The sequence below is a fragment of the Lontra canadensis genome, unplaced genomic scaffold (assembly GCF_010015895.1).
Source record: "Lontra canadensis isolate GAN:19392208 unplaced genomic scaffold, GSC_riverotter_1.0 scaffold28, whole genome shotgun sequence".
NCBI lineage: Eukaryota > Metazoa > Chordata > Mammalia > Carnivora > Mustelidae > Lontra > Lontra canadensis.
The window spans coordinates 11,134,023-11,159,653 of NW_022631022.1; the positions used below are offsets into that span (position 1 = coordinate 11,134,023).

The 25,631-nt window shown below is 35.3% G+C and overlaps 1 protein-coding gene across 4 annotated transcripts in view; it reads right to left on the reverse strand.

The window, feature by feature from the left end:
• The window catches only part of TCF12 (transcription factor 12), a 381,460-nt gene that overhangs the window by 158,301 nt on the left and 197,528 nt on the right, over nt 1-25,631 (reverse strand). For all 4 annotated transcript variants that reach the window (XM_032864863.1, XM_032864864.1, XM_032864865.1 and 1 more), the window contains one exon: nt 23,613-23,715. In XM_032864863.1, coding sequence (XP_032720754.1) covers nt 23,613-23,715 — 103 coding nt within the window. The remainder of the gene's footprint in view (nt 1-23,612; nt 23,716-25,631) is intronic.

A 25,631-nucleotide genomic window follows, 5' to 3' on the forward strand; every position in this document is an offset into this window, starting at 1 on the left:
AGCACAGTAAAAAAACACCCAAGTGCACTGGTTCCCGAAGTTCCCAGGCAGTCTCAGACGACCTTCAGCATTATTTGCCATAGCTATACTAATAGTTTCTTCACATCTTATTTCTTCCCCCTAAATCAAGTCATTGTAAAAGTAAATGATACATCTTTGTGGAACAAAGTGAAAGCAGAAACACAGAGAATCTCCAATAGAACATAGTAGAAAATCAGTAGCACTTGCCAAAAACAGAAACCCTTCCTGTCCTAGACTCTGAGAACAAGGTCTGCTTCTTTCCCTTTCAAAGGAAAACACACAAGAATTAGAAAGGTGGTAGAAATGTGTTAGCAACAAAAGATTACCTAAAGAGAAAAAAATGAGAAAGATTGAAAAAAATCGCTGAAAAGGAATTAAAAATTATGGTATTCAAAGTTATTTAACTCTGTAACAGTAACCCAAAGAAATAATTTCAAGAAATTAAAAAGTCTTTAACAGTCTTTAGCAATGGTTGCAGCTTCAAAATAAAGCTCACTGTAAAAAAAAAAAAAATTATACTAATTATGTACTTTGTTACAAAAGCCTCAGACTTTCATTCACATTCATTCATTTCTTGATGTTGCCAAAGCCACGTAAATAAAAAAATTTTGGAAATAGCAAAGACCTAAAGTTTTAAATTTAACAAGAAAGAACTGCACGTAAAGGCAGGTTTTAGTAATACTTTTATCTTTCATAGTTGTGAATGACATCTCTTTTTTTGCTCTAATCTGTTGCTATTTTAGTGTTTAAGTGTTTGATTTTTCTCATCCACTCAACCTCATCTCCACTATAATTTATGATTCCTTTCCATTAAACCATTTTATTTTATTATTATTTTTTAAAAGATTTTATTTATTTGACAGACAGAGATCACAAGTAGGCAGAGAGACAGGCAGAGAGAGAGGAAGAAGCAGGCTCCCCACTAAGCAGAGAGCCCCATGCAGGGCTTGATCCCAGGACCCTGGGATCATGACCTGGGCTAAAGGCAGAGGTTTTAACCCACTAAGCCACCCAGGTGCCCCTCCATTAAACCATTTTAAACATATTTTTAGTCAGTTTATCCTGCTTAATTTACAAAACAATGTAACAAAACTATTGTTGTTCTTCACCTGAAATTCTTCCAAATAACTAATATTCTATGTGGACAGAATCCTTCAAAATCTCTAGTTTTTTTTCCTATTGCTAATGAACATATCCTCAAATTCATGAGCTGTTTATGATCAGTTAAAAGAGGTCTACTCACTATACACTTTTCTGAAAACTAGACTGCATGTTCAATTTTATTTAAATGATGTAATCCAAAGGTCCTAATGAAAATAAAAACAGGCAAGAAAATGATAGAGGAAATTGGTTCCTTGCATGGTTCTGTGTGAAGCTAAGAAACTACAGCAGCAGTACAATGCTGTTTGCAGCCAGAGAGAGTGGAGTTCTACTTCCTGATTCATAATTTAATAGCCATTGAGGCAAGTTTGCTAGTTGACTTCTCAAGTTTGTTCCTTTATTCATAAAATAATACTGTTGTAGGAAATGAATGAAATGATTAACATAAACACTTCTCACAATATCCGGCCTATGGCTCTGTGCTGAACAAACTAAGCTTAGTTCAAACTAAGCAGGTAACTGTAGGCAGGTAAACAGTATTAGAACCTAAGGCTCAGGCAAAAGGTAATTGGAAATAAGGATGAGATATTTTAATGTTCTGGATTTCACTGAGGTTCTGAAATACAAGCAAGGTTGGTGGTCAAGAAATGTTTAATGTAGCAATGTAAACAAGTCATCGACTTCGTTTTTCAAGAACACAAACTACTACCAAGAAGAAGAGAAAGAGATTAATTCCTTTTTAGGACTGCGAAAGGGCAGATGGTAAGGATTTATTAAATGTCTGCAAAGTCAATGACACTGTGATAACACTGCCCATTCATTTATGAGTTACAGTGTTTCAAAATCCAAAGCATAAAGTTTCCACATGGAGTGAGGGCTGCTGGATAAAGTGGGAAAAAGAAAAGAAAATCTATTTTTGATTTTATGTCCAAATAACAGAAACAAGAAACTTATATTAGCTGGTTTAAAATTACCTGTCTGCAGAGTCTCAAAAATAACATTTTGGTTTTTTTTGAGTGCTTAGTATATAGAAAAGATACTAAAAAAATCTGCAAAGGTGTGCATGAAATAGATAGCCCATCATTAACTGCAAATTCACAATTAATCCATGACAGTACATGACAGAACAAAAGAGTTACTCTGAAAAAGTGACAGGTCACACAGTCACATCTCCTTAAAAAAAGAAAAACTGCTAGCTTTAAAAATCTAAAGAATTTCCTTTTAAGTGTACTTCAAGAAGAGGATAAAATATTTTCAATAAATAGTGTGCATATACCCAGATATGCAAATTCTAATTTTGGCTAAAGAAGCATTTATTTATTTTTAAACACTTTATTTATTTATTTGACAGAGAGACAGAGTGAATGAGCACAAGCAGGGGGAGCAGCAGGCAAAGGGAGAGGGAAAAGTGAGCCTGATTCAGGGCTTAATCCCAGTACCCCAGTATCATTACCTGAGCCGAAGGCAGATGTTTAACCAACTGAGCCACCCAGGCACCCCTAAAGAAGCATTTAAAATGATTTTTTTTTTTGAGATAACAACTTTAAAGACATATAGGCTGCTTTTGCACTAGTTAAGTAAGAGAAGAAAAACTGGAAAGGAAATGGAAAACAAAATAAGACAAAAATCTAGCTGCTTGCCTGTCTGGCAAGGGTACTAAGGAAGAATGACGAGTCAATTAATACAGACAGGTGGGTCAGAGGAAGTAAGAGACACATGTGCAATGCAACTAGTGACTGAAAAATCAATAATAAAGATATGAAGTTTGGAAGGTTTTTAACAACTGCTCTACAAATTAAGGTTAACATCACGGTCTGATGCTGATCAAACTGGCCAGATGTCAAAGTATAATTAAAAAAGAGAAAAAGAGATATTTCAAATAAACAGCACATATCCCAGATCCAAAACATCCATTAAAGTGAAGAGAGGCCCTTCATCTGTGTAGTTTCTAGTTCAATTGCATCCAAAGACTCAAGAGACAGTCAGTGATTCTTTAACGTGGGTTAACAGAAATAAGAGTTAATTTGCTCAGACAAAATTCTTTCCTAATGAATCACTGCCCTTCAATTTGCTCTTTTATTTAACATTTACAAAGGTTGTTATTGACGTCTGCTATATGTCACTGCCAGGGGACCAAGCTGTGTCTGTACTTAGAAAGAACACAATGGAGAGGAGGCGGAGTTAGAATCAACACTGAAGCTTGCCTTCCTCAGACTGCCAAATACATCCTGGCCTAGCAGCCTCATCCTAAATACTGCAGAACCAAGTCCCTTGATCACTGTACTGAACATAAGACAAGCCTTCTACGTTGTGAGAGCTGATAGAACAAAGACAAAAATAATAAAACTTTCAACCACAAAAGTTTAATATGCCTTCCCTGTTATTTTTCCAGTGGACAGATTACTTAGTTGAATATGATCTCTTCACAAAATAAAAACAAGTTTTAAAAATACCCGCAAGCTTTCCTATGCCTTTTGTGAACCATAAAACCACTTCTGAAATTATGTAATTGTTTTAACAATAGTTCTCATATTAAGAGTGGCAGGACTCTAACTGAAATAAAATGACCTTCACCTAAAATTAAGAGAAATGTTACCACAAATTTTAATTCATCAATAACAGAGGATGTTGAGTGCTATCAACGTGCTAGGTACTGTGTTAAGCTCTTTGCAGTATGTCCCTTAATTCTCAAACCAATCCTAGAACTTAAGTATAATTACTATTATATAATTATATATATGTAAGTATAATTACTTATATTTTTATATATACTTATATTATATATATATAGTATAAGTATAATTACTAAAAAAAAATAAAGAAACCAGAGCCAGAATTTAAATCAAGGTAGTTTGACATCAGTCATGCTTCAGGAAAGTAGCTTTTATACTTATAGTAATAAAGTAGTTCTTCTGCTCATTCAAGACAGATCTTAAAATTATAGTAATCTGATAGATCACTTCCTATCAAAGTTAGTAACATCTAACTTAAGACCTGATTTTTATAAGAATAAATTGATATGCTTTTTTTTAACCTCTTTTATATTATTGGATTTTAAATATGCTGACAGTTGAGTCTCAACATAAAGCATTTTTTTCCCTACTTTAGTTCTGTTATTCTTCATAAGCAAAACTGCCATTAAAAAGAATAAACCTGCATGGTTAGCAGTTTGACACTGATGTCAAAGAATGATGAAATTTGGAAACTTAGTACTCAAATCAAGACATACCTGGGAAAGGAAGTCCATAAAAGTTCTTATTAAATTACTTCATCATTCTGTTTCCAGGTTTCTTCTCAGTAACTTGATCACAAGTAAACAAAATACCTGTCTCCCAGTGATTAAATTGTGTAGGAAAAATAAAATGATGTAGCAGTCTAAACGAAATGAGAATGGCACTTATTATATAAAACCATACTAAAATGTAACCTCTCAGAGGACGAGATTGTAAACCTCTCATACATCATGTAAATAAATAATTACTAAAAGAAAATACACACTTAGAAAATATTATGCAACAATATCCAGCAGAGTTAACCCCCCCCAAAAAAACCAAAAAACGTAATGTGTGAATCACTGAGTCCCACAGTCTTTGTTATAAGTCAGTCATATTAGGAAACTGGAATTTATTTGTACATGAGAAAAGGTTTACATGTGGAATCCAGGGTTAGTATAGTGTGACAGTTAAAAAGCATAAGCTTTGGGGTGCCTGGGTGGCTCAGTGGGTTAAGCCTCTGCCTTCGGCTCAGGTCATGATCTCAAGGTCCTGGGATCAAGCCTCACATCAGGCTCTCGGCTTAGCAGGGAGCCTGCTTCCCTATCTCTCTCTGCCTGCCTCTCTGCCTACTTGCGATCTGTGCGTCGAATAAATAAATAAAAATCTTAAAAATAAAATAAATCTTAATAAATAAAATAAAAAAATAAAAAAATAAAAAAAAATCTTAAAAAAAAAAGCATAAGCTTTGGAGTCAAGAAGACCAATATTTCCCTATCACTACTAATGGTATTAATAAAACACTTAACCTTGGTGTGCCTCAGTTTCTTCATCTGTAAAATGAGCATAAGGATACCTATATCTCACAAGTTTTCTTGAGGATTAAATGAGACAATGTTATAGAAACAATTAGAACAGAACCCAACACAGTAAGGCCCTATGTAAATAAGAGGTTGGCAACTGGACAGAATTGAGAAAGAAAATGGCATTTTCCCCTTCTTTCCTAGGTGTAGGTGGAAGGAGTATATCTTCTTACCTCTGAATGTCTAATCCTCTCCTACTATCTAGCATCCCTCTGCTCACCAGGTACCCTGGGTGCACAACTCTTCACTGTAGATCCCTGCAGTGATTTGTCATCTATGGTCTATCACACTTCCAAATAACTGAATTACCTTCTCCCTCAATTCAAACTTCTCTCCCAGGAACTAAGCAATCCAACTTGACTAAGTTTTAATAATACATTAACATTCTGACAGATTATGCTTATTAACCCAAACCAATCACTGGTAAAATACAAGGCAACAAGAAACAAAATAAAAACTCAGACAAAAATGACAGACCAGCCTTTTCTAAGAATTTGCCTAAAGACCTGCTCTTTTAAGTCATTTCTATTAGTCATAGCTTCTTCCAATATAATCCACATCTCAACCAGGTTCTGAATAGTTTCAAAACAGATTCCATGGTAGTGTGTAAAGACAGCCAGTTGCTTATAAGTTTCAAATGTCAACAATGTTACTGTCAATTTCATAATAACTATAAAACCATATATTTTTATGTTAAAACCTTAGAAATTATAGAATTTTTAATTTACCTTGATCAGATGCTAAGATCTGGAAGAATATGCCTTTGTTTCATTTATTTGCTCATGTAATTCATTTCTTAAATACATTAATGAAATGCATTAAAGGTGGTGAATGTAACTGTTTTAACTGTCTTGCAAAATATACAGAGGTAAATGAAGATGCTCCAGGTTAATTTGCAATTTTTTTTTCCTTTTTGCATTTTGTCCCCCTTATTTTACTTCTGAGTTTGATAGGGAACAGCTTTTACTCATTCATTTATTCAATTCAGTATATACTTATTAGCACAAGGCATAAAGATTCCAAAAGACAAAACAATTTAAAAGTCAATCAACTACATTACGAAACCAAGAACACTGTCTCTTTGGGAAGAAGATCAACACTGAGATTTTCTCAAACTAGAACAAATTCTGTGAAAAATTCATAATCTTAAAAATGCTTACAAAAGCTGTCTTTCTGCCACACCCATCCCACCATGACCTTCACTTAAAATCATAATTACTTACTTAAACATTACAGTAGGTTAAAGAGCCTATAATTTTTTCACTGGCTGAAAAGCACCTTGGGATGACTGCCAGTCATAACCAGTTCCCCTCAATACCAAGCTCTTGCTGGAATGATAAATAAAGATCATGCAATATGTTTATATGTCAAAGAGCAAAAAATAATACTTACATTAGAGATAAACAAGCTTTCAAAAAGGGATCAGAAAAATAAATTCAGTTGTTAGGCTTAAATATGGTTCTCAAAATTTAAGCCCATTCATTACAGTCTCCTATCCCTACTGAGAAGGTCATTACCAAAGCCCAAGACTCTATTTCAAGGTCGGGACCATTGCCAGGTTCACCTCTAAATTTACTTTTCAAAGGTGGTTCTGTATCATCTAGCAGACAAGACTCTTAAATACAGTACTCCTTCCTAGAAAGGTAAGGGAAAACCACTCAAGAAATGTCACCTTAACTATTTAAGGGCACCTACACATCTATCTGTGTAGATAGGGCACAACGGACAATGATGTAGAGATATGTATGATAGCTTCTGGTCATGAAAAAGTAAAATTCGTAAGAGAAAACTGAAAAAGCATTCAAACTGAAAATCATGTTTAAGTTAAATGAGCTTACATTTTATTTTTCTTTTCCACTTAGATCAAATATACTGAGTTTCTATAGTTTAATCTGGAACTTAATGTCTACACAATATTCTATTTTTTATATACATTATAAGCTTACTGAAGCACACAGTCTGAGTCCTTAATAATTCTTTTGAAGACACTCTTTTCATCTTGGTATTTGCTACATTCTCAAACACACTGTTTAGGATATAGAAGGTACTCAATAAAACATGAAGAGATGGGTGTATTAAAACTCCTACAGAAAAAACTGTAAGAATTTGTGCTATACCAAAACAATTTCACAAAAATGAACTGCCTGTCCACTGGTTTTCCACAGAAAATCAGTACTGCCCAGGCCTTGAAAAAAGGATGGAATCTCAACTGCTATACTCCCAGCACACAGCAATCTAAGCTACTCGAGTGCAGCTCCTCTGCTTCTGAACAGTTGTAGAGATCAAGCTGCAGCTTAGCCATGCACAGGCACAAACACTTAGCAGGTATCTTAGGCCATTCCAAGTGCTAGTGTTCTTTGCTCAACTTATCTGCCCAAGAGTCATCCACCTTCAGGCACAGGATTAATCCAGGGCCTATCCCTGAAAAAGCTACCTGAGGCTTGGCTCCTTTGCATTTTGATGTCAGGTCACTGGAAAGTCAGATCACCTAGAAACTCAAGCATGGTCAAGCCACAGGGCTAGTTTGGCATGAAGGTTATTTGCAGCCCCAAGGCTTCCTACTCAAACTTAGGAAGCTAGAGACTTCAGCTGCCAAAAGATTCCTGTTTCTGGACTAAAAAATTTCCATTACAACTCTTCATTTCCACCTTCTCAAGATTCCTCTATGCCACACAGGCCAACTATGAAAACTTACCAAGGTCTGCTGATCAGTTATCTCTGTGTCATTTTCCCTCAATAAGCATATACCATGGGACTCAGTCTAAAATAGCTCCCTCTCTTAGGTCTCAGGGAAGGATAAGCATGCCACTAACCCCCAGTGAATCCCAAATTTCTTTTTTTAAGCCTGCAACAAATCCCTAAGAAAGGCGGCTGGCACTGTGTTTTCACTGAGTTTGGCCTGAAACTCACTGGGATTTAGCTATTCCATGATTATGTCCAGGGGTGAAATAAGAAGACATTCCAAGAAGCCAACCAGAAGCAAGTCACTTTACCACTAGCCAGTTCTGCCACAGGTGAGCTTCATCTTTATAAAGCTAAAAATAAAACACAAAATACTAGAATGGGATTAGAGCAAGTCAGAAAAGGGAGGACATTCAAATATGCCTTCACCACAAGACCCCATACATGAGACTAAGACCAAGTACACTGCACCTGGGATAGGATGTAAATGTGTTCTTTACTCACTGAAATTCTACATTTCTGTTGACTGCATTACCCCAGTAACCCACACACTGCACTGTGAATCTCCTATTATCACATCAACTCTTTTTCCTTGCCCTTAACAACTCCATAAATGTTAGGAATATTCTGAAAGTGAGGCCTCTAAGCACCTCAATCTTAACATCTCAGCTTCCTCATTTGTATGAGACGAACCAACTCTATTTTTAGCTTTCAACAGCTAACACATCCATTCTATCTAGGTCGAGCCCAAACAACCTATAAAGACAGACTGACTCTCTCAAATTAAAGGGTTTTGTGGAACTAGACAGAAGGTAGCAGGCTACATTACTAACTCTTGCATTCTTTTCTTTCCTATACACAAGAGCCTCACTTTCTCCAATTAAAAACAAATTTTCAATCAAAGTTCTAAGAGCCTGGTCCTAGAGAAATTAAGTAATGGGCACTATGGAAAGATGATTCAGTTTCTCGTGTGCGTATTTGTTTAGATTCTGTATTAAAAATGAGAATGTGAAAAGAGAGAGAGAGAGAGAATGTCATGCATATTAGATTCGAGACTATAAATACTAGCCAAGAAGATTCAGGGTCTTCTAGTTTCACATAATTAGTGACAGTATTCTGCCAGAGCTTTCAAAGGCAAATGAAAGGTCCTTTTCCCTCATTATGGTACACATAAAATGCTTTAAAACAGAATCCTTCAAAATAAAATCTTAATAGTTAGATGAATACAAAGTCTTGTTTTTTTGGAATCCAGATTGACCACATTAGTTCTTTCCTACTGGGTGCTTTACTGATCCTTAGAACCATTATCTTTCAAGGCAATCCATTATGACACTAATCAGATATATATTGTTATGTTAACAGGAGTATGCATGTTGAGAAAGCTATGTCTTTACAATTTGTTGAGTAATTTAGGAGTCATTTTTAGTTTTTCCAAATATCTGTAGTCTGGTTTCCGATAACACTGAATGATATATGTATTTTCTCATTAGAAATATAAGGACCATTTGGATCTTGATTTAAAATATTACTTTGTCCATTATATACAGCCTGAAGGCCATTCTAACCTCTTCATTTTTGTTCCTTCACAAATTAATGTTTCCTGGATATCCTAATGTATTTGCATTGAGTAGCAATTCCTTACGATTGACATCAGTACAACTGTGGTTTACGGTAATGTGTAAATTATTTAAATAAGAATCTTTAATGACATTAAATAAATCTCATGACCTTAAACTAGCAGTTTTTTATGAAGGCAGAAAGCCAAGTAAGCTGCCTTTGACATTTCTATTCATTTGTGATTACAATAGTATTCAGTGTTCATTTCAAAAAAATCTAAAACACTACTTTTGACAATAGGTTAAAATAAATAACCTGAACTAGCTTAATTAGTTAATAGTTAACCTAGGCCACAGGTTCATAAGTTAAAATACTTTATGTTAAGAGAAATAAAAATTCCAATATTCTTATGTTAGTCTCCGATCTAAGTGTATGACATTCTTTTTTTTGAGACTCTCTTTTTTTTTTTTTAAAGATTTTATTTATTTGTCACAGAGAGCTATCACAAGTAGGCAGAGAGGCAGGCAGAGAGAGAGGGGGAAGCAGGCTCCCCTCTGAGCAGAGAGCCCAATGTGGGGCTCGATCCTAGATCCCTGAGATCATGACCTGAACCTAAAGCAGAGGCTTAACCCACTGAGCCACCCAGACACCCCGAGACTCTCATTTTTAATACAGAATCTAAACAAATACTTATGTACCTAGGAAAAGCATAAGTACATACTTGTACAAATTACAGAATTAATCATTAAATACCATTGAACTTAGCAGACTGCCCCATTTACAATATTAATAATTATCATTATTGAACATGCTTCCAACTAACAGCTTCATCGGAAATAAATATATTTTTTTAGAAGATCAGATGCCCCACTACCTTCCTAAGACAAGATCTTAGTACCTTTATAACAGCTGACATCTTAGCCCTTCTAGCTTTCCCCAGCTGACCCCATACACTGAAGCACAGCTACAAATGCCCAAAGAAAGAAGACCCAGTGGGGAAAATTGTACTTGGCTCAGCTTTGCATGCATCAGTGGGCTTCAGTTGATAAATATACCCTACAGCCAGATTAACTGACACATAGAGGCAAAAAGGGAAATTTGAGATTTAGCCACTTTATCTTAAACCTTTTTTTAAATAAAGGGAGGTTTGTTTTTACTTCAGCGTTCACCTATACAAAAAAAAAAAAAAAAAAAAAATCTGTCCCTAAAGACTCATCCACATTTCTAATGCTAATCATTTAAAAAATATTTCTAAAAACTTACCTTAAATTTATAATGCACCAGTTATGATTTTAAAAGATCCATAATTATAGTCTTTGTTTTTCACAAATGATAAAACTTTTGAGAACACAGAAGCATGCATGTTTTTATTAGCTCTTTGCTCCCCTATTTAAAAGCAGGACTTTTTAAAAAGCTTAGGAAAATTTGAGGAGTTAGGTAGAAACTTTAAAAATGCAGGGGAAGTTATGAATTAGCCTACTGATATTTTTTCTCAACTCCATGTCTAAGAACCTTCCCCTTTTCTCTACCCAATTACCTCAAAAGACTCCAAGAGTACTTCCACTAAGGAGTTGTTTGCCTAAAATACATAACCCCAAGCACCACCAGAACAGCCTCACCTAGACTCTCAAACTCTTCCTGTGGAAGCAGCTTCCTGGGACTAGTGAAAATCTGAAAACTGCAAAAGAATTTCCTAAGTAGGATTAGCATTTTAAGTGAGGGGAAAGAATTTTTCCTATCTAACTGAGATTATAAACAGCAGTCAACCTGATTCTCAAACCTCATTTCTCACTAAAGTAAAATGAGGATAGGCCCAGAAAAAAATTTGTTGTTGCATCTCTAGGGGAGAAAAGATGAAAAAGATCAGCCCCAGGTGACGTTTAACCACTAACAAATTAATTTTGGGACCTTCCAATGTTTTTCTCTGACATGCTTACTCTCTTTCCCTCACCCCAGGCACCAAGCGTTAGATGCTGCCCTCTTGGGAATATTTTTCAATGTAAATACTCAATACTGAAATGTAGATTACTTTGATTTTTAGAGGCTTTCAAATTGTTGATGTCCTCAAGAACACATACACAGCTTTTTGGACTTTGATGTTTCCCACCCACTTTCTATTGCCCAAAGGTACAATAGTGCTGTGCACACAAAGCAAAAGACAAACATTGACAAAAAGATTCTTCTCACTTGCTAATAACACCATTAGAGTGGTATGGTTTCCTAAAACCAAAAGTTCAAGAGACATTCTTCCTTTAGAAATACATGGGTTTTCATAGGCTCCAAGGGTGACTATTTTGGTACAGATTTCCATTAGACATGTTTCTAGAAAAATAATCTCTGCACACTCTGGCCCCTCTCTTCCTTCCTATAATCCTTAACCTATACACTTCTACATTTTTAAGATTTCCTTCAATTAATTTACTTATATATTCAGTTATCTATTTGTACATGTATTTTTGAGATAACTGTAGATTTACATGAAGTTTTAAGAAATATTACAGATATTCCGTATACCCTTTATGAATTTCCCCATCTTGCCATATCACAATTAGGATATCAACACTGATGGAATCCACTTATCCTATTCAGATTTTCGCAGGTTTTGTTGTTGTTGTTGTGTGCATGCACATGTGTAGTTTTACCATAGGTGAGGCTTTATGTATTCACCATCACAAATCATAATACAGAACAGTTCCATCAGCATGTAAGTATCTCTCCTGTTTATCTTTTATAACCACACGCACCTGTCTCCTTAACCTCTGGTAACCAACAATCTGTTCTTGATTCTTTAATTTTACCATTTCAAGAGTAGTATACAGACAGAATCATGAAGTATGTAATCTTTTGAAAGTGGCTTTTCTTCACTCAGCCTAATTCACTCAAGATTCATTTAAATTTTTGCATTGTTTAATAATTTACTCCTTTTTATTAACTGAATAATATGTCATGATATGAACGTATCACAGTTTACTTAACCATTCACCCAGTGACGGACATTCGGATTCTTTCCAGTTTTTGGCTATTATCAAACAAGGTGCTATTAACATTCATGTAAATTTTTATTTCTCTGGGATAACTGTTCAAGAGTACAATTGTTGAGTTGTATGGTAATTGCATATTTACTCCTATAACAAACTGACAGAATGTTTTCTGTAATGGCTATACCATTTTACATTCCTAATTAAGTTTTCAGTTACTTTCTCAGATTAAATTCCTTACAGGTAGAATTAAATAGAGACACAATGTATTTTATTTAATGGGTATATAAATTCACCTTTGTAAATGTGTTGGGACACTGTTTTCCCATCCAGGTGTCATGGTAAACTGGAAAGGTAAAAGCACATTGTACAAAGAAAATAGTTTGGAAGTTCAGATGAGCTGCAATGTCTTAAAACTATTCAGTGTAGCAAGCTGACCAAAGGAATCTTGGACAGATTGTAAGAAAGATATAAACAGATACAGAGAGTACACATAACATAAGAATCATGAATGGATATATACATATATCTTTTCTGTATCTCTGGGGAAAAAGTATAAGCAGACACCTGCTACTATGCTAGTATCTGAAAATGTTTTCTAGTATCTTATAAAACACCTAAAGATAGGGGAGCCTGGCTGGCTCAGTCAGAACAGTGTGAGACTCTTGATCTCAAGGTCCTGGGTTCAAGCCCTATGTTGGATGTAGAGATTGCTAAAAAAGTTTAAAAAATATTTTTTTGAAAACCCTAAAAATAATACTTACATTTTTAAAAAGACACCTCACCTCATTGAAACCTTACTGTAAAGTAAAATAAAACAAAAGCCTATACATACTATGTTTGTTCCTATCCTGTCTAAATACGCAGATGTGTATGTGTGCACACACCTGCACACAAATACCAAGAGTAAAAATGCTCTCTGCACTGAATGTTGTCACTAAGTGCAGTTTCCTGTGACCCTCAGACTATATGAAAGGAAAATAAAGATGAGACTTCTCTGATGGGAGCTTATTTCACTGTATGTAAACCTGACCAAAAATTTACAAAAATCATCCTAGAGCAAATATAGCACTGTATCTTCTCTTAAATCTTTTAGACAGAAGACAGCCTAAAAACTGAAGGTGAATAGCATATCAAATCAGAAAAATTCTCAAACACAAACCATTAAGGTACTTCACGTGAAAATTACATGAACTGTAACAAAAATCCATAATTTACATTTATCTTACAGAAGCTGTTCAGATACAAATCTGAAAATGTTCTAATTTTTTCACTGTACACACTCAGTGTGTGAATCTCTGGGGAGATTCCCAGATTGAGAGTACAGACTCTCACTAAAGCAACAATGCACTTTTCTGATGGTTATGCAGTTATCATCTACTACCCTCTCAACACGGATTCTTCCTACAGACTCTTCTGCACAGCTATTCTCTGCAGATTTCTCTCTCTAAAGAGCTGCCCCATTGCCACATCTCCACTCGGTTGCCTAAGTTTCATCTTTTCCTCTCCTAATGTGCTAGTTCAACTTACTACAGCTACAATTTTACATTGGTATTTTAAGGAGGAGCTTTTTTTTTAAAAAATTCAGATTATACAAAACAAAGGGAACAAGATTTCAGATGAAGGAAATCGACATTTGCCTAAAAAGTCAATTATCAATATCATTATCTAAAGAGACAAAAGCAAGAGAAAACTACTAATCTAGTGAATAATTTACCATTCTATATAGAGGCAATAAAGCCCTAGAAATTTTAGAAATGATTCACCACTAACACAGCCACCAATCACTTTGGATATTCAAAACACACATGCACACACAACCCTGTTATGTTCAATAGAATTTCACATACATACATATATAACATTTGTTACTTCTTCAAAAACTGACAGAGTTGCTACTGTTTAAAGTATTTTTGTTACATTATCTAGAACAAGATTAGCACACTATAGCCTTTAGAGTAAATCCAGGCCACCAAATGTTCTTTTTATAGCCCATGAGCTAAGAATAGTTTTTTACATTTTTAAATGGTTATATAAGTACCTACATAATATCACTGATTTTGCATCCTGGGCTGCAAACCCTAAACTATTTTCTATCTGGCTTTTTGCAAAAATGTCTGTTGACCCCTGATCTCAGGGATCAGTGTAGAAAAGTATATAACAGAAATAAATATAATTTATGACCATAAACTAATTAATTTGCAGTAAAGTGGCTTTGTACTCTACTCCCATTTAATTGTGACTCCCTAGAAATTTTGTACCATCTGAGAGTCTGACAATCCTCCAGAGATTTTCTTAAAGTGAAAAACAAGTACGTAATACAAGCATGACTGTTTATATATTTCAATACACAATGCAAATGTCAGTAGGAAAAAAACCATTATTCAAGAAGAATTAAAACTCAGCCTGGTGTGTGTGTGTGTGTGTGCATGTGTGTGAGAGAGAGACACACACACATACATACATATATCAGAAAGCCTTAAAATACAGGTAGAAGGGCAAGTTCTACTGTTCATAAAAATCTAAAATCCCAAATGACAAAAACAAAACAAACCCAACATGAACGCCACAGAAAATGTGAGCTATAAAAAACAGAGGCTGGAGGCATCTGGGTGGCTCAGTTGGTTGGGGTCTGACTCTTGATTTGGACTCAGGTCATAATCTCAGGATTGTGAAATAGAGCTCCATGTGAGGGTCCTGCAATGGGTCCCACAGTGAGTCTGCTCGTCTCCCTCCCTCCCCCACTCTGCCCCTCTGTGCACTTGTGCTCTCTCTCTCAAATAAGTAAATAAATAAAATCTTTAAAATAAAAAGCAAAGGCTGAATTTTTAAGGAAGAAAAGAGAAATAGATGTGAAGAAGACTATAAAAATGGCAGACTGACACTCAAGCAACAACCTTTTGAGGAGCTTCACAGAAAACACAAGGCTTATTAAGTAACAGCAACTCAGTACAAAATCTATGTAACAGGTAGGATCTGAATACCCTCAAACAATAATGTTTCTACCATATAAACCAAAGCAATTAAGGACATGCTTTCAAATTTAAAAAACAATTTACTTTCATCTGGTGGCTAATTAAAACCTGCACAAACATTGTGACACTAACCAAGCTAGTACCAATTCTTCGTTTTGAAAGGGTAGGGGGAGTGCCAGTTGCACCTCCTCCTACTTCTAGTCTTTATGATGACCTCTAAGATCCATTCCAGTTCAACCATTGTATGAGAATTTTAGTATTTAAGTATTTAACAAAATACTCAAAAAACTGGCAGTGAATGATAAAGGCATCATTTATAACCCTAAGCAAGGAAATCTGAAATAATACCAATAGAAGGGAAGATATGATAATGTTGCTCTAAGACTTTCCCTAATAGAAAGAGTGCCCCAAATTCTCAACTATGTGCCATGGTGTGGTCCTCAGATTATACAAATCTAGGAAAACTGTAAAGTTTACAAAAATTCCTCTTAAAAAATCATTTATTTGTTCTCTAGTAACCAAGTAGCCACACCTCCTGTGATGCATCCCACTACAGGCAGAGTTCATGTTCGCTTGGCTAGAATTAGACACAAACAATGAGAAGATTCAAGGAAGAACTATTTATCAGATCTATGCCACTGACCTATGATAAAACTGCAGAGCAGAAAGGATTACTGTTGATCACAGAACATACACACACAAGTAATGATGAACAAACGGACTGGGTAAACATAGGTTTATAAAATAAAGGTTGTCTTTATAGGAGGCCTTACAGTTACCACTTTGCAACATTGCAACCCCATGAAAATATTAATAACCAGAAAATTTTATAAAAAGTAATCCCAGTGAAATAGCCCTCACAGACAGTGTGGCTATCTCAGGCCAGAGTCAATGATGTTGTTGGTCGGTCTTTTGTTAAATATCCCATTATACAAAGCAAATACAAAGAAATCCATCAAAAGTTGAGTATCATGCAAGAGAAGCAAAACTGCAGGAGGTCCTTAAAAATGATGTGAAAGAACCATTTAATTAAACACAAAGCCACTGGCAGACTGGAACCTAAACTGAGAGTCAGTTAATAACTAAAGAGAAAAATCAAGAAGGTTCAAATGTAACGTAAAAGACATTTCTATATTACCAAACATTTTTCTGAGGAAAAAAATACACCAAAAAATTGAGTAATTAATTCACTCTTTGTTCACTTAAGACCTAGGGAATTATATAAATTATTGCTTATTTTCTTAATATTACTTTTAATTTTCAAAATAAAGCCCCAATCAAACATTTTTTCCTCTATCTTCCAAAATCTTGGCATCTCTTTTAAGTAATTCTAAGTAACTCTTCTAAGTAATTCATTCAGGTTCAATTATGCTTAGATAAAGGGGACCTGAGTCTACACATGAGTACCCCTGAAATGCTGGAACCCCTTTCAAAGTGAGGCATTAGTACTAGCCTGGTCTTTCCCAGACTGGGTAGGAAAAAATAAAACAAAACAAAACAAAACACATTAGCTAATCTCTGGCTCATAGGAATGGTTTCAGAAAGAATGGTTAACGGGTCATTTTAGCTATGGAAAAGAAGATGCTTTTCAGGTTGTGAAGGTAAAGTAGGGACATAGAAAGAGATAACACTGCCAGGAAGAGAGTATTATTTAAAAAATACATAACTGCACTAAAAGAAAACATCCAAACCACTAAGGAATAAGGTATCCTGTAATATGGGAGCCAGAAGGGACAATTTACAACAATTTGGAAAGACTGGAGTATGGGAACTAGAAGCAGAGAGGAAGAGATAGTAGTAAACTCTGTACCCCTTTGCCCCCTGCTTTCCCACTTCTCAAATTTCCTCATGGTCCAATTTGCCTCTCCAGAGTTATCTCATTCTCTCAACAAACACTTTCAATTGGAAAGAAGGAGACCTGATGACATTGTTTGAACCCCTGGACCTGCCATTCCTAAAATCAATCTACCTCTAGCTGTCTGCAATATGTGACTCAATACCACTTTTTATCAAACACAGTTTAAGTTCATTTCTGTCATTTGTAAGAGAAAGAGTTCTAACTAAACAGACTGGATTATGCTACTCCACAATAAAACTTTTCCTGATTACTTCCGGTTGTACCTTCTTTTAATCTCTTCTGAATTTCTGTAAGAACTTCCCTGTATCACTCACATTTTAACAAGTGTAATAATTATTGAAATTACTTCTCCTACCACACTAAAACTAAAGTCTGTAAAGACAGACTGAATCTTAATTTCATATTCGCCATATGGTATTTTCACATATTAAAGGCCAGAAAAAAGGCATGAACGGGTACATGAAGGAGAAGGAGGAAGGTACTCAACAATTCAGAAGGGTTAATCAGGGTCTAATCAGTAGCAGAAGAAAAAGATACAAGAGCTATAATGCGGAGAAAAGGACCAAACGGACAAATAGTTGCACATAAGAGGTAAAAAAGGAAAAGAAGCAGTGTAGTAGAAAGGGGCCAGAGCTAAATTAGAATCAGAAGAGTGGGGCGCCTGGGTGGCTCAGCGGGTTAAGGCCTCTGCCTTTGGCTCAGGTCATGATCCCAGGGACTTGGGATCAAGCCCTACATCAGGCTCTCTGCTCAGCAGGGAGCCTGCTTCCTCCTCTCTCTCTGCCTGCCTCTCTGCCTACTTGTGATGTCTGTCTCTGTCAAAAACAAACAAACAAACAAACAAACAAATAAATAAAATCTTTAAAACAAAAATAATAACCAGAAGGGTTGGGTCCCTGTTTCCTACTCAACTAGTAGTTCCTAATTAACTACTCATTTCATTTTTCTTGGTTTTGGTTTCTTTTTTTTTTTTTAAAGATTTTATTTATTTATTTATTTGACAGACAGAGATCACAAGTAGGCAGAGAGGCAGGCAGAGAGAGAGAGGAGGAAGCAAGGTCCCTGCAGAGCAGAGAGCCCGATGTGGGGCTCGATCCCAGGACCCTGGGATCATGACCTGAGCTGAAGGCAGAGGCTTTAACCCACTGCGCCACCCAGGCACCCCTCTTGGTTTTGGTTTCTTTAATGGTAGCTAGATCTCTTTCACTCAAGTTTCTCTCAGTGCCAACATTCTGTGTTTGTAAGCAGCTAAAGATCAGAGAATGAAGATCAATGAATATATAACCCATACCCTTTCTTGAGATGGGAGGCTAATAAAACACTGGAGAAAATAAAAAAACACTGGACAAAGTACGAAGGCCTCATCTTATGAAGTACTGTCAAACCAGATATTAAGCTACACTGTTTCCCCTAAGCACAATTATAATCATTTTCGTTATCTCATCTAGTGAAGGAATTTCATGTACATCAAAGTTAGAAATCTTTTGAGGGCAAAGTTCTGTTGTGCTTTGATATTCTGAAAATGGTGATACTACATTTTTTGTGACTCTAGGAGAATTCTCGATTAATCAGAAATTATACTGCAGGCAGGATCAAGTATACAAGAGTTTTCTTGGAAACTGGTTGTTTGAAAGAGCAAATACATAGGGAAAAAGTGTACTTATGTTAAAATTCCTAGACAAGCCCAAAGAAATCTATTTAATCCCTAATGAAATGAAAATAAAACATGGTAACTGCTATTGGAAGAGGCCCGTTAAACTCTGAGGTAAAGAAGGGCTGAGCAAATAGACATCCAAGGAAGGACAGCTGGTTTGTTTATAACTTAAATACTTCAGAAAAAGAGATTTAATAATGTACTGGAACAACTGAACCCAACCTGCAAGATTAGCTAAGATGTCTAAAATAAGTTATAAAAAGCAGTATCATTAACATTGTTGCTATTTTACATTTCAGAGAACTTTCATGTATTATCTCTTATTTTTTCCCTTTAAAACAATCAGAAGCACTTCCTAGTGTGCGCTTCATGAAAAAGAAGTTCCTCAAAGGCTAATGATTCTTTTTACAAAAGGGCTTCTATGTGTTGTGTGAATCTGGGATGTGACAGAGCTGAAGAAAGTTAAATAAGCTTTTCCTCCCCTTTTTTCCCAGAGCCTTTAATATCCCAAAGTACAATCTGAATATCTAAGAAGGGTCACATGATATACAATGTGTCCCAAAGTTATGTCGCTATGGAACCATTTTTTCATTGTCGTTTCTCAAGATCAGGATCACCATAATTAAAGTTGAGGAAAATGATGAGTTAGTAAAAACCTGGGAACATTATATAGAAAGAACAAATACTTTATATGCCTAATGGGAAGACTATTTGGGAGTCAGGAGACAGGGATCCTACATTCAATTTTGCCATTTATTGACTCTGTGACCTCAGGAAAAAAAACACTTAATTTTCCTGTGCCTTGGTTTTGTCATTTGCAAACTAGCAGTTATAATTCTATTTGCAGTCTTTTTCAGGACTGGATAAAAGATATTAGATATATGAGATTATAAAATTATAAAATTCTAGACCTGCAGAAGATTTCTGAGACTACCCAGCAGTTCCATATCAAAAAGGTAATTTTAAGGATGTAAAATGAAGCCCACATCTCCTAACTCTTAGCCCTGCAGTTTTTCCTATACCATCACATGGGCTCTCATTCTTTAAAGGATAAAGCCTCTCTAGCAGCAGAGTAAGTCTCAGAAAAGAACACAATTGAAGGTATACCTATCCTTAAAGTTCCCATTGACACTCTCTCCCCCTCTCCATCTCTCTCTCTCTCTCTCTCTATATATATATATAGATTTAGCCTAAAATAAGTAAAGCTTTGATAAACACGGAGAGGTAGAAAGATAAAAGGAGTTCATTTCACAATCACTTGGGAATTGAAGGTAGACAAGTTTATGAAATAATTCATTTCCATATCTAATTAACAGACTGATCCTACCATCATCAAAAATTTATCTAATCAACAACAGATAAAGAAAAGCAAATTTTTATTGAAATTAGGGACAGAACCAAGGGTAGTTTGAAATGGACTAAAGCTGGAAGAGACTAGAAATAGGTGACTATTTGGTGATACTTGTACAATTCATTGCTATTGTCAAAGCTTTGCAGCTTTCCTATAATAGAGTACAGAATTGTTTGATGCTAATTACTTAGTGATGTGCCAAAAGGATGTATTTATTTCACTTGAAACATAAGAAAAGCCTTTTTCCCATACTGACAAATCAATGGGATATTTCTGGAATTCATTAAAAAGAAACACTAAGTGATCGAACAATAATAGCTTTACTTCCTGTGTAAAATACTAAATGAATACAGAAATGCATGTTTCTGTGGCAAATTGTTCATTACTGAATCATTATCAATCCCTGTTAGACAAAATTTCTCATTTTTGCAATGTGCAAAATCATTAAAGTGTTTGAGAGCTCCATCACAAAAGACAGTAGCACTTTAGAATCCACTATTTCTTCAGGCAAATGTGCTTATGGTTGAACATAATACAAAAAATAACAACATCCCCTAGCATATGATTCTCCCCCCGCCTTAATGGTATTTTTATATGTTGACAGCAATAATGAAATATGTCACAGCTTTCCTATTAGCTTTAACTGTTTTTGAGCATTCTTCATTCATGGCATCACTGTGAAGTGTTACCTGTTAGGTAACAAATGCTTCTAATACTGCTATGCACATCTTAGTCAAGCTTTAACAACATAGGTTTTTAGCCTTAAATTTGCTTAAATTATCAAACGGCTAGAAAAGTAACCTATGCACTGTAACTCTACCGAGTGCTATCAACCCACATACTTGGATATGTAACAGTTCATTTCCTTCAGCTCACATCAAGTTGGATTGCCTGTTGCTGTATGGAACTACTTTACAATGTAGGAGATAATAAGTTCCAAAAGCAAGTTACTGTCATGCACAGTGCTTACACTAAACTGCTAGATACCTCATTTGATCATTTTTATTGAAAATAAAAGGGAAAAAAATATAGTAAATTAGGTATTGCCAATGACCAGTGAAATCCTTTTGAAAATATCTGCCGAGGGGCGTATGGGTGGCTCAGTGGGTTAAGCCTCTGCCTTCAGCTCAGGTCACGATCTCAGGGTCCTGGGATCGAGCCCCGTGTCGGGCTCTCTGCTTAGTGGGGAGCCTGCTTCCCCCACCCCGGCCTGCCTCTCTGCCTACTTGTCATCTCTCTCTGTCAAATAAATAAAATCTTTAAAAAAAAAAAAAAAAAAAGAAAAAGAAAATATCTGCCTAATCTTTTCAGGGTTCATTTTCCCCTTCTTTGTAGGTAAATAAACGTTTTTAAGACTTGATAATAAGACTTAAAATGAAAATGTAGCTTCGCCTGATTAATTGTACAGTGTAGTTCAGATGAATGCAGTTTTTTTTTCACTTATATTGTGAAGAGATTGATCTATTTATAAATTTGAGTTTTTGTAATATTTTAAGACTTATTTTAGATGCTGATTTAATACACAGGGTATGCATGGCTATTAAAAGTATTCTAATAATTATCTGTAAACTGAAGAAACCAACAAGCACACACTCATAACTGCTGTCTTTAAGAAAATGTTACCTCAAACTGAATTACAGAAATATTTTTAGCCAGCAGATGCTCAGACCAAGTGACTGACATGCATACTTCTTAGAATTCATTTAATTCCCACACTTATCCCCACAATTTTAACAGTCACCTTGGCTCAAAGCTATGCTAATGATGCAATTCTACTGGGCTTAAGAATCATAACTGTGAGCTAAGAATAAATATAAACACATACATTTTAAAAAGGGCAATTTCTGATTTTTCACATTTAAGAAGTAAAGCCTCAATTAAGAAAGCTTAGTTCAATCTGAAATTACAAAAACACTGAGATTGCTTTACCATATTTACAATAAATTAAATGCTACTTGGGGAAAAGATATACTATAGAATTAAATTATTTGGAGTGTCACATCTATTTTACTTTGATAGTAAGTTCAACAGAAAATTAAGATAAAAAAGTTTTCCCTGACTAAGTGCAAGGATAATTATTTTGTTCTCAATTTAATTCTGATTTTTACCTGGGATGACAGGATTTTCATTTTCATTTATGTTAAAACAAACTGTCATTTTAAACACAAGTTTTATTGCTCATTAGATTTTTAACTCTTATGTCATACTCAATGATTCTGGCTTGAAAGTGGTAACTGCTTTAGGCAAAATCCACACTAGAATATCAGACAGTCTCCTCAACACTTTATAGAGGATAAGGGAATTAAACAAAGACTGTGCAAAGCAAAACCGTTTATAAAAAAATTGCAGACCACCAGGATTTTGGATTTGGATAATCCACTTAGTTTAGCATGGCTGTGTCTTAAAAGGACAATTCCAAGACCATAATATAGGTCACGTCCTTAAGAAACAAAGTAAATAATGAAATCAATGTCAATTACACAAACTTCCATATTTATATGATGCCACTGACAAAAAGTAAAACAGATTAAACAAAGCTTTCTAATATGCCCAGGCCCAGCACAAGCAAGAAGGAAAAATAATGGTATAAAACACAGGTTCTTTTTAATCAGGTTCCGCAAAAAGGTAAAACTGTTGCTTAAAAAAAAAAAAAGTGGGGGCACCCAAACTAGGGGGAAAAAAAGCTTGGGCTTATCACTTTAGCTTGAACAGCTATAAACTTTCACATGAGAAAGAAAGAGGTGAGGGAGAGAGTGATACGTGTTTTGCAGGGAGAAGAGAGAAATAAAAAGAAAAGCTAACCTAAAGGTTTCACCAAAATCTAATAATCCGGTTTAGATGATAGGTAGTATCCTTCAAAGTACAACTTCATTAATGCAGAACACAACTTCAAAATTCCCAATATGAACCCAAGTGCTTAAAACAAATGCTGCCAACATCTAAACGCTCTATTAAGTGCTAATCAAATAGTGCCAAAAGAAATTCTGTAAGTAAAATCTGCTTAAAATCAATCCTTTATCATATTTTTAATTGCCACATATAGATTCGACTGTTAAGACAAGTAGTAAATTACAAATGTCTCAAAATGCTTCTTTGCCCAGAAAGCAGAAAACTTAAAATGCCCGATATCACAAAGACACTGCCAAATTTAAAAACAATGCTGCTTCCTTTTTTTGGTACCAGTGATATTTCTGAATGCTTGCTCCTCAAACTGAGCTGAACAAGGAAAGCCCGGATGCCCCTAGAAACACAAGAACTTTTTTTCTAGATACTTACATGTATTTCTTGGACAAAGGACTAAAAAACATCTCTGACCAAAGAGGCTTTATAAAGACTACTTGCAGAGAATTACCAACTTACCCATCAGATTTGAGTTCATGAAAGGTGTTGGGGACAAGCCTTCATGGGCCCCTAATCGACTGTCATTCAAGTGATCACTGTAATGAGGGCTGTCTGTAAAACCCTAGGGGGAAAAAAAAAGATCAGAGTATTAAAGAGATTATTTGGCAGCCCTGCTAATTGAGCATAATGACACTCATCTAATTAATATACAGACTTACAAATGGTCACTCCTAACCAAGTTCCTTGTTCATTACTTGAAAAACTAAACAGAAGTGCTCCTTTTATTCCTTTTAAGGTTTTAAAGTAGTTTCTTAATGATCTTAAAGAAAATTAGCCCTATGAACTCATTATAGCCAAAAAAAAGTTCTATAGATCATTTTTTTAAAAAAGGATAAACTAAGAAAATATACTTTTAAGTTGTAATAAATTAGGAAAATATTTATTTCTACCTTCCTTCCTCTGTCTACAAACCCTACCTATTACGAGGTAATTACAAGTTTAAATTAAAATATTAAAAATAATCCACAATCAATATACTAGAAATGAATCTTTTCCTGAATGGCAAACATATATTTAACAATACAAGTATAACAAGACCGACTACTAGAGAAACTGAACCATGTAAAAAGGAAAACATTTGTTAAAAGCAGCTGATTTGGGGCGCCTGGGTGGCTCAGGTCATGATCTCAGGGTCCTGGGATTGAGCCCCACATTGGGCTCTCTGCTCAGCAGGGAGCCTGCTCCCCCCCCCCCCCCCCCCCCCCCCCCCCGTCTCTGCCTGCCTCTCTGTCTACTTGTGATCTCTATTGTCAAATAAATAAATAATCTTAAAAAACAAAAACAGCAGATTTAAATTCTTGAGTCCTGAAGATGAAATTGCACACACCATGAACATATTAAAGTTAATGTTATTATTTCAAAATAGATGTTACTAAATTTCTCTTTATAACTTAAGACATATTTAAAAAAAAAAACAAAGGAGGAAAAAAGATACTAAGGTTTACAAATAAATGTTACAAAAGCTCTGTGGATTAATAACTGTTACAGTTTTTAACTCTTAACACATACTAAGCACAGAATCATACTGTTTTTAAACAAGGCTTTGAATCCTGGTTAGTTAAACCTCAGGTGATATCTACACTTTTGCTAACTTAAAATGATTTTAGTAAAGATGAGAAAAACTTCCTAGAGGCCCAAACAGGCACGCAAACTGCCTTGGCTCACAAAAGCCAGAGATCACCCTGAATCCCCTGGGACTTTAAAATCATCAATCACTGAACATTTATCATTACCCTGACCGCAGGCTAACATTCAAGAAGACATTGATGGGACTGAAACAGGCCTCACTACCTTGCCGGCATGCTGTCAGTTCAACCACAGGGCTAGGAACTGAGGGCTAAATAACTGTCAAGTCATTACAATTGCTTATGGATACATGTCACAACTCCTTCTGCTGTTCTGTTTTAAGACTAACCTTCTGGGAGTGCTAACTCCCAAATGAATCTTTGTTTCATTTTTATCTACTTTAGAATTACTGATACACATGTGATAGACATTCAAGAAGAATCTTGGTGACATTTACAACTTGGTTATGACCACAAGGGTGTCCTCTGGTAACCCCAACGAAAGTCTCCTCGGTCACAGCCACATGCAGCAGAATGGCTCCTAGTGAAGGTCAGTTCTTTGAGTTTACTTCTGTTATTTAAAACTTAACACTCTTGAGGTGCTAAGTGACATATCACTATCTCACAGACATCTGGGTATTTTTCTGCCACTTCCTCCCACTGTCACTTTTAGGTATTTAAGTCCAAACAAGGCATTAAAACCTACAAAACACCCACTGAAATACTGTTTACCATCATTACACAAAGATATTACTCCAGAAAAACACCAACAGAAATGTGTCTGTAGATGAGCCACATTGTTCACCTTCATTCAAATGCAGAAGAATAATAAAAGATTAATTTTGTGTGCTCTCAGAACTCTTCATTTTTGAAGTACCGAAAAAGAACGTTTTTTCTTTCCTGATCATAAAAA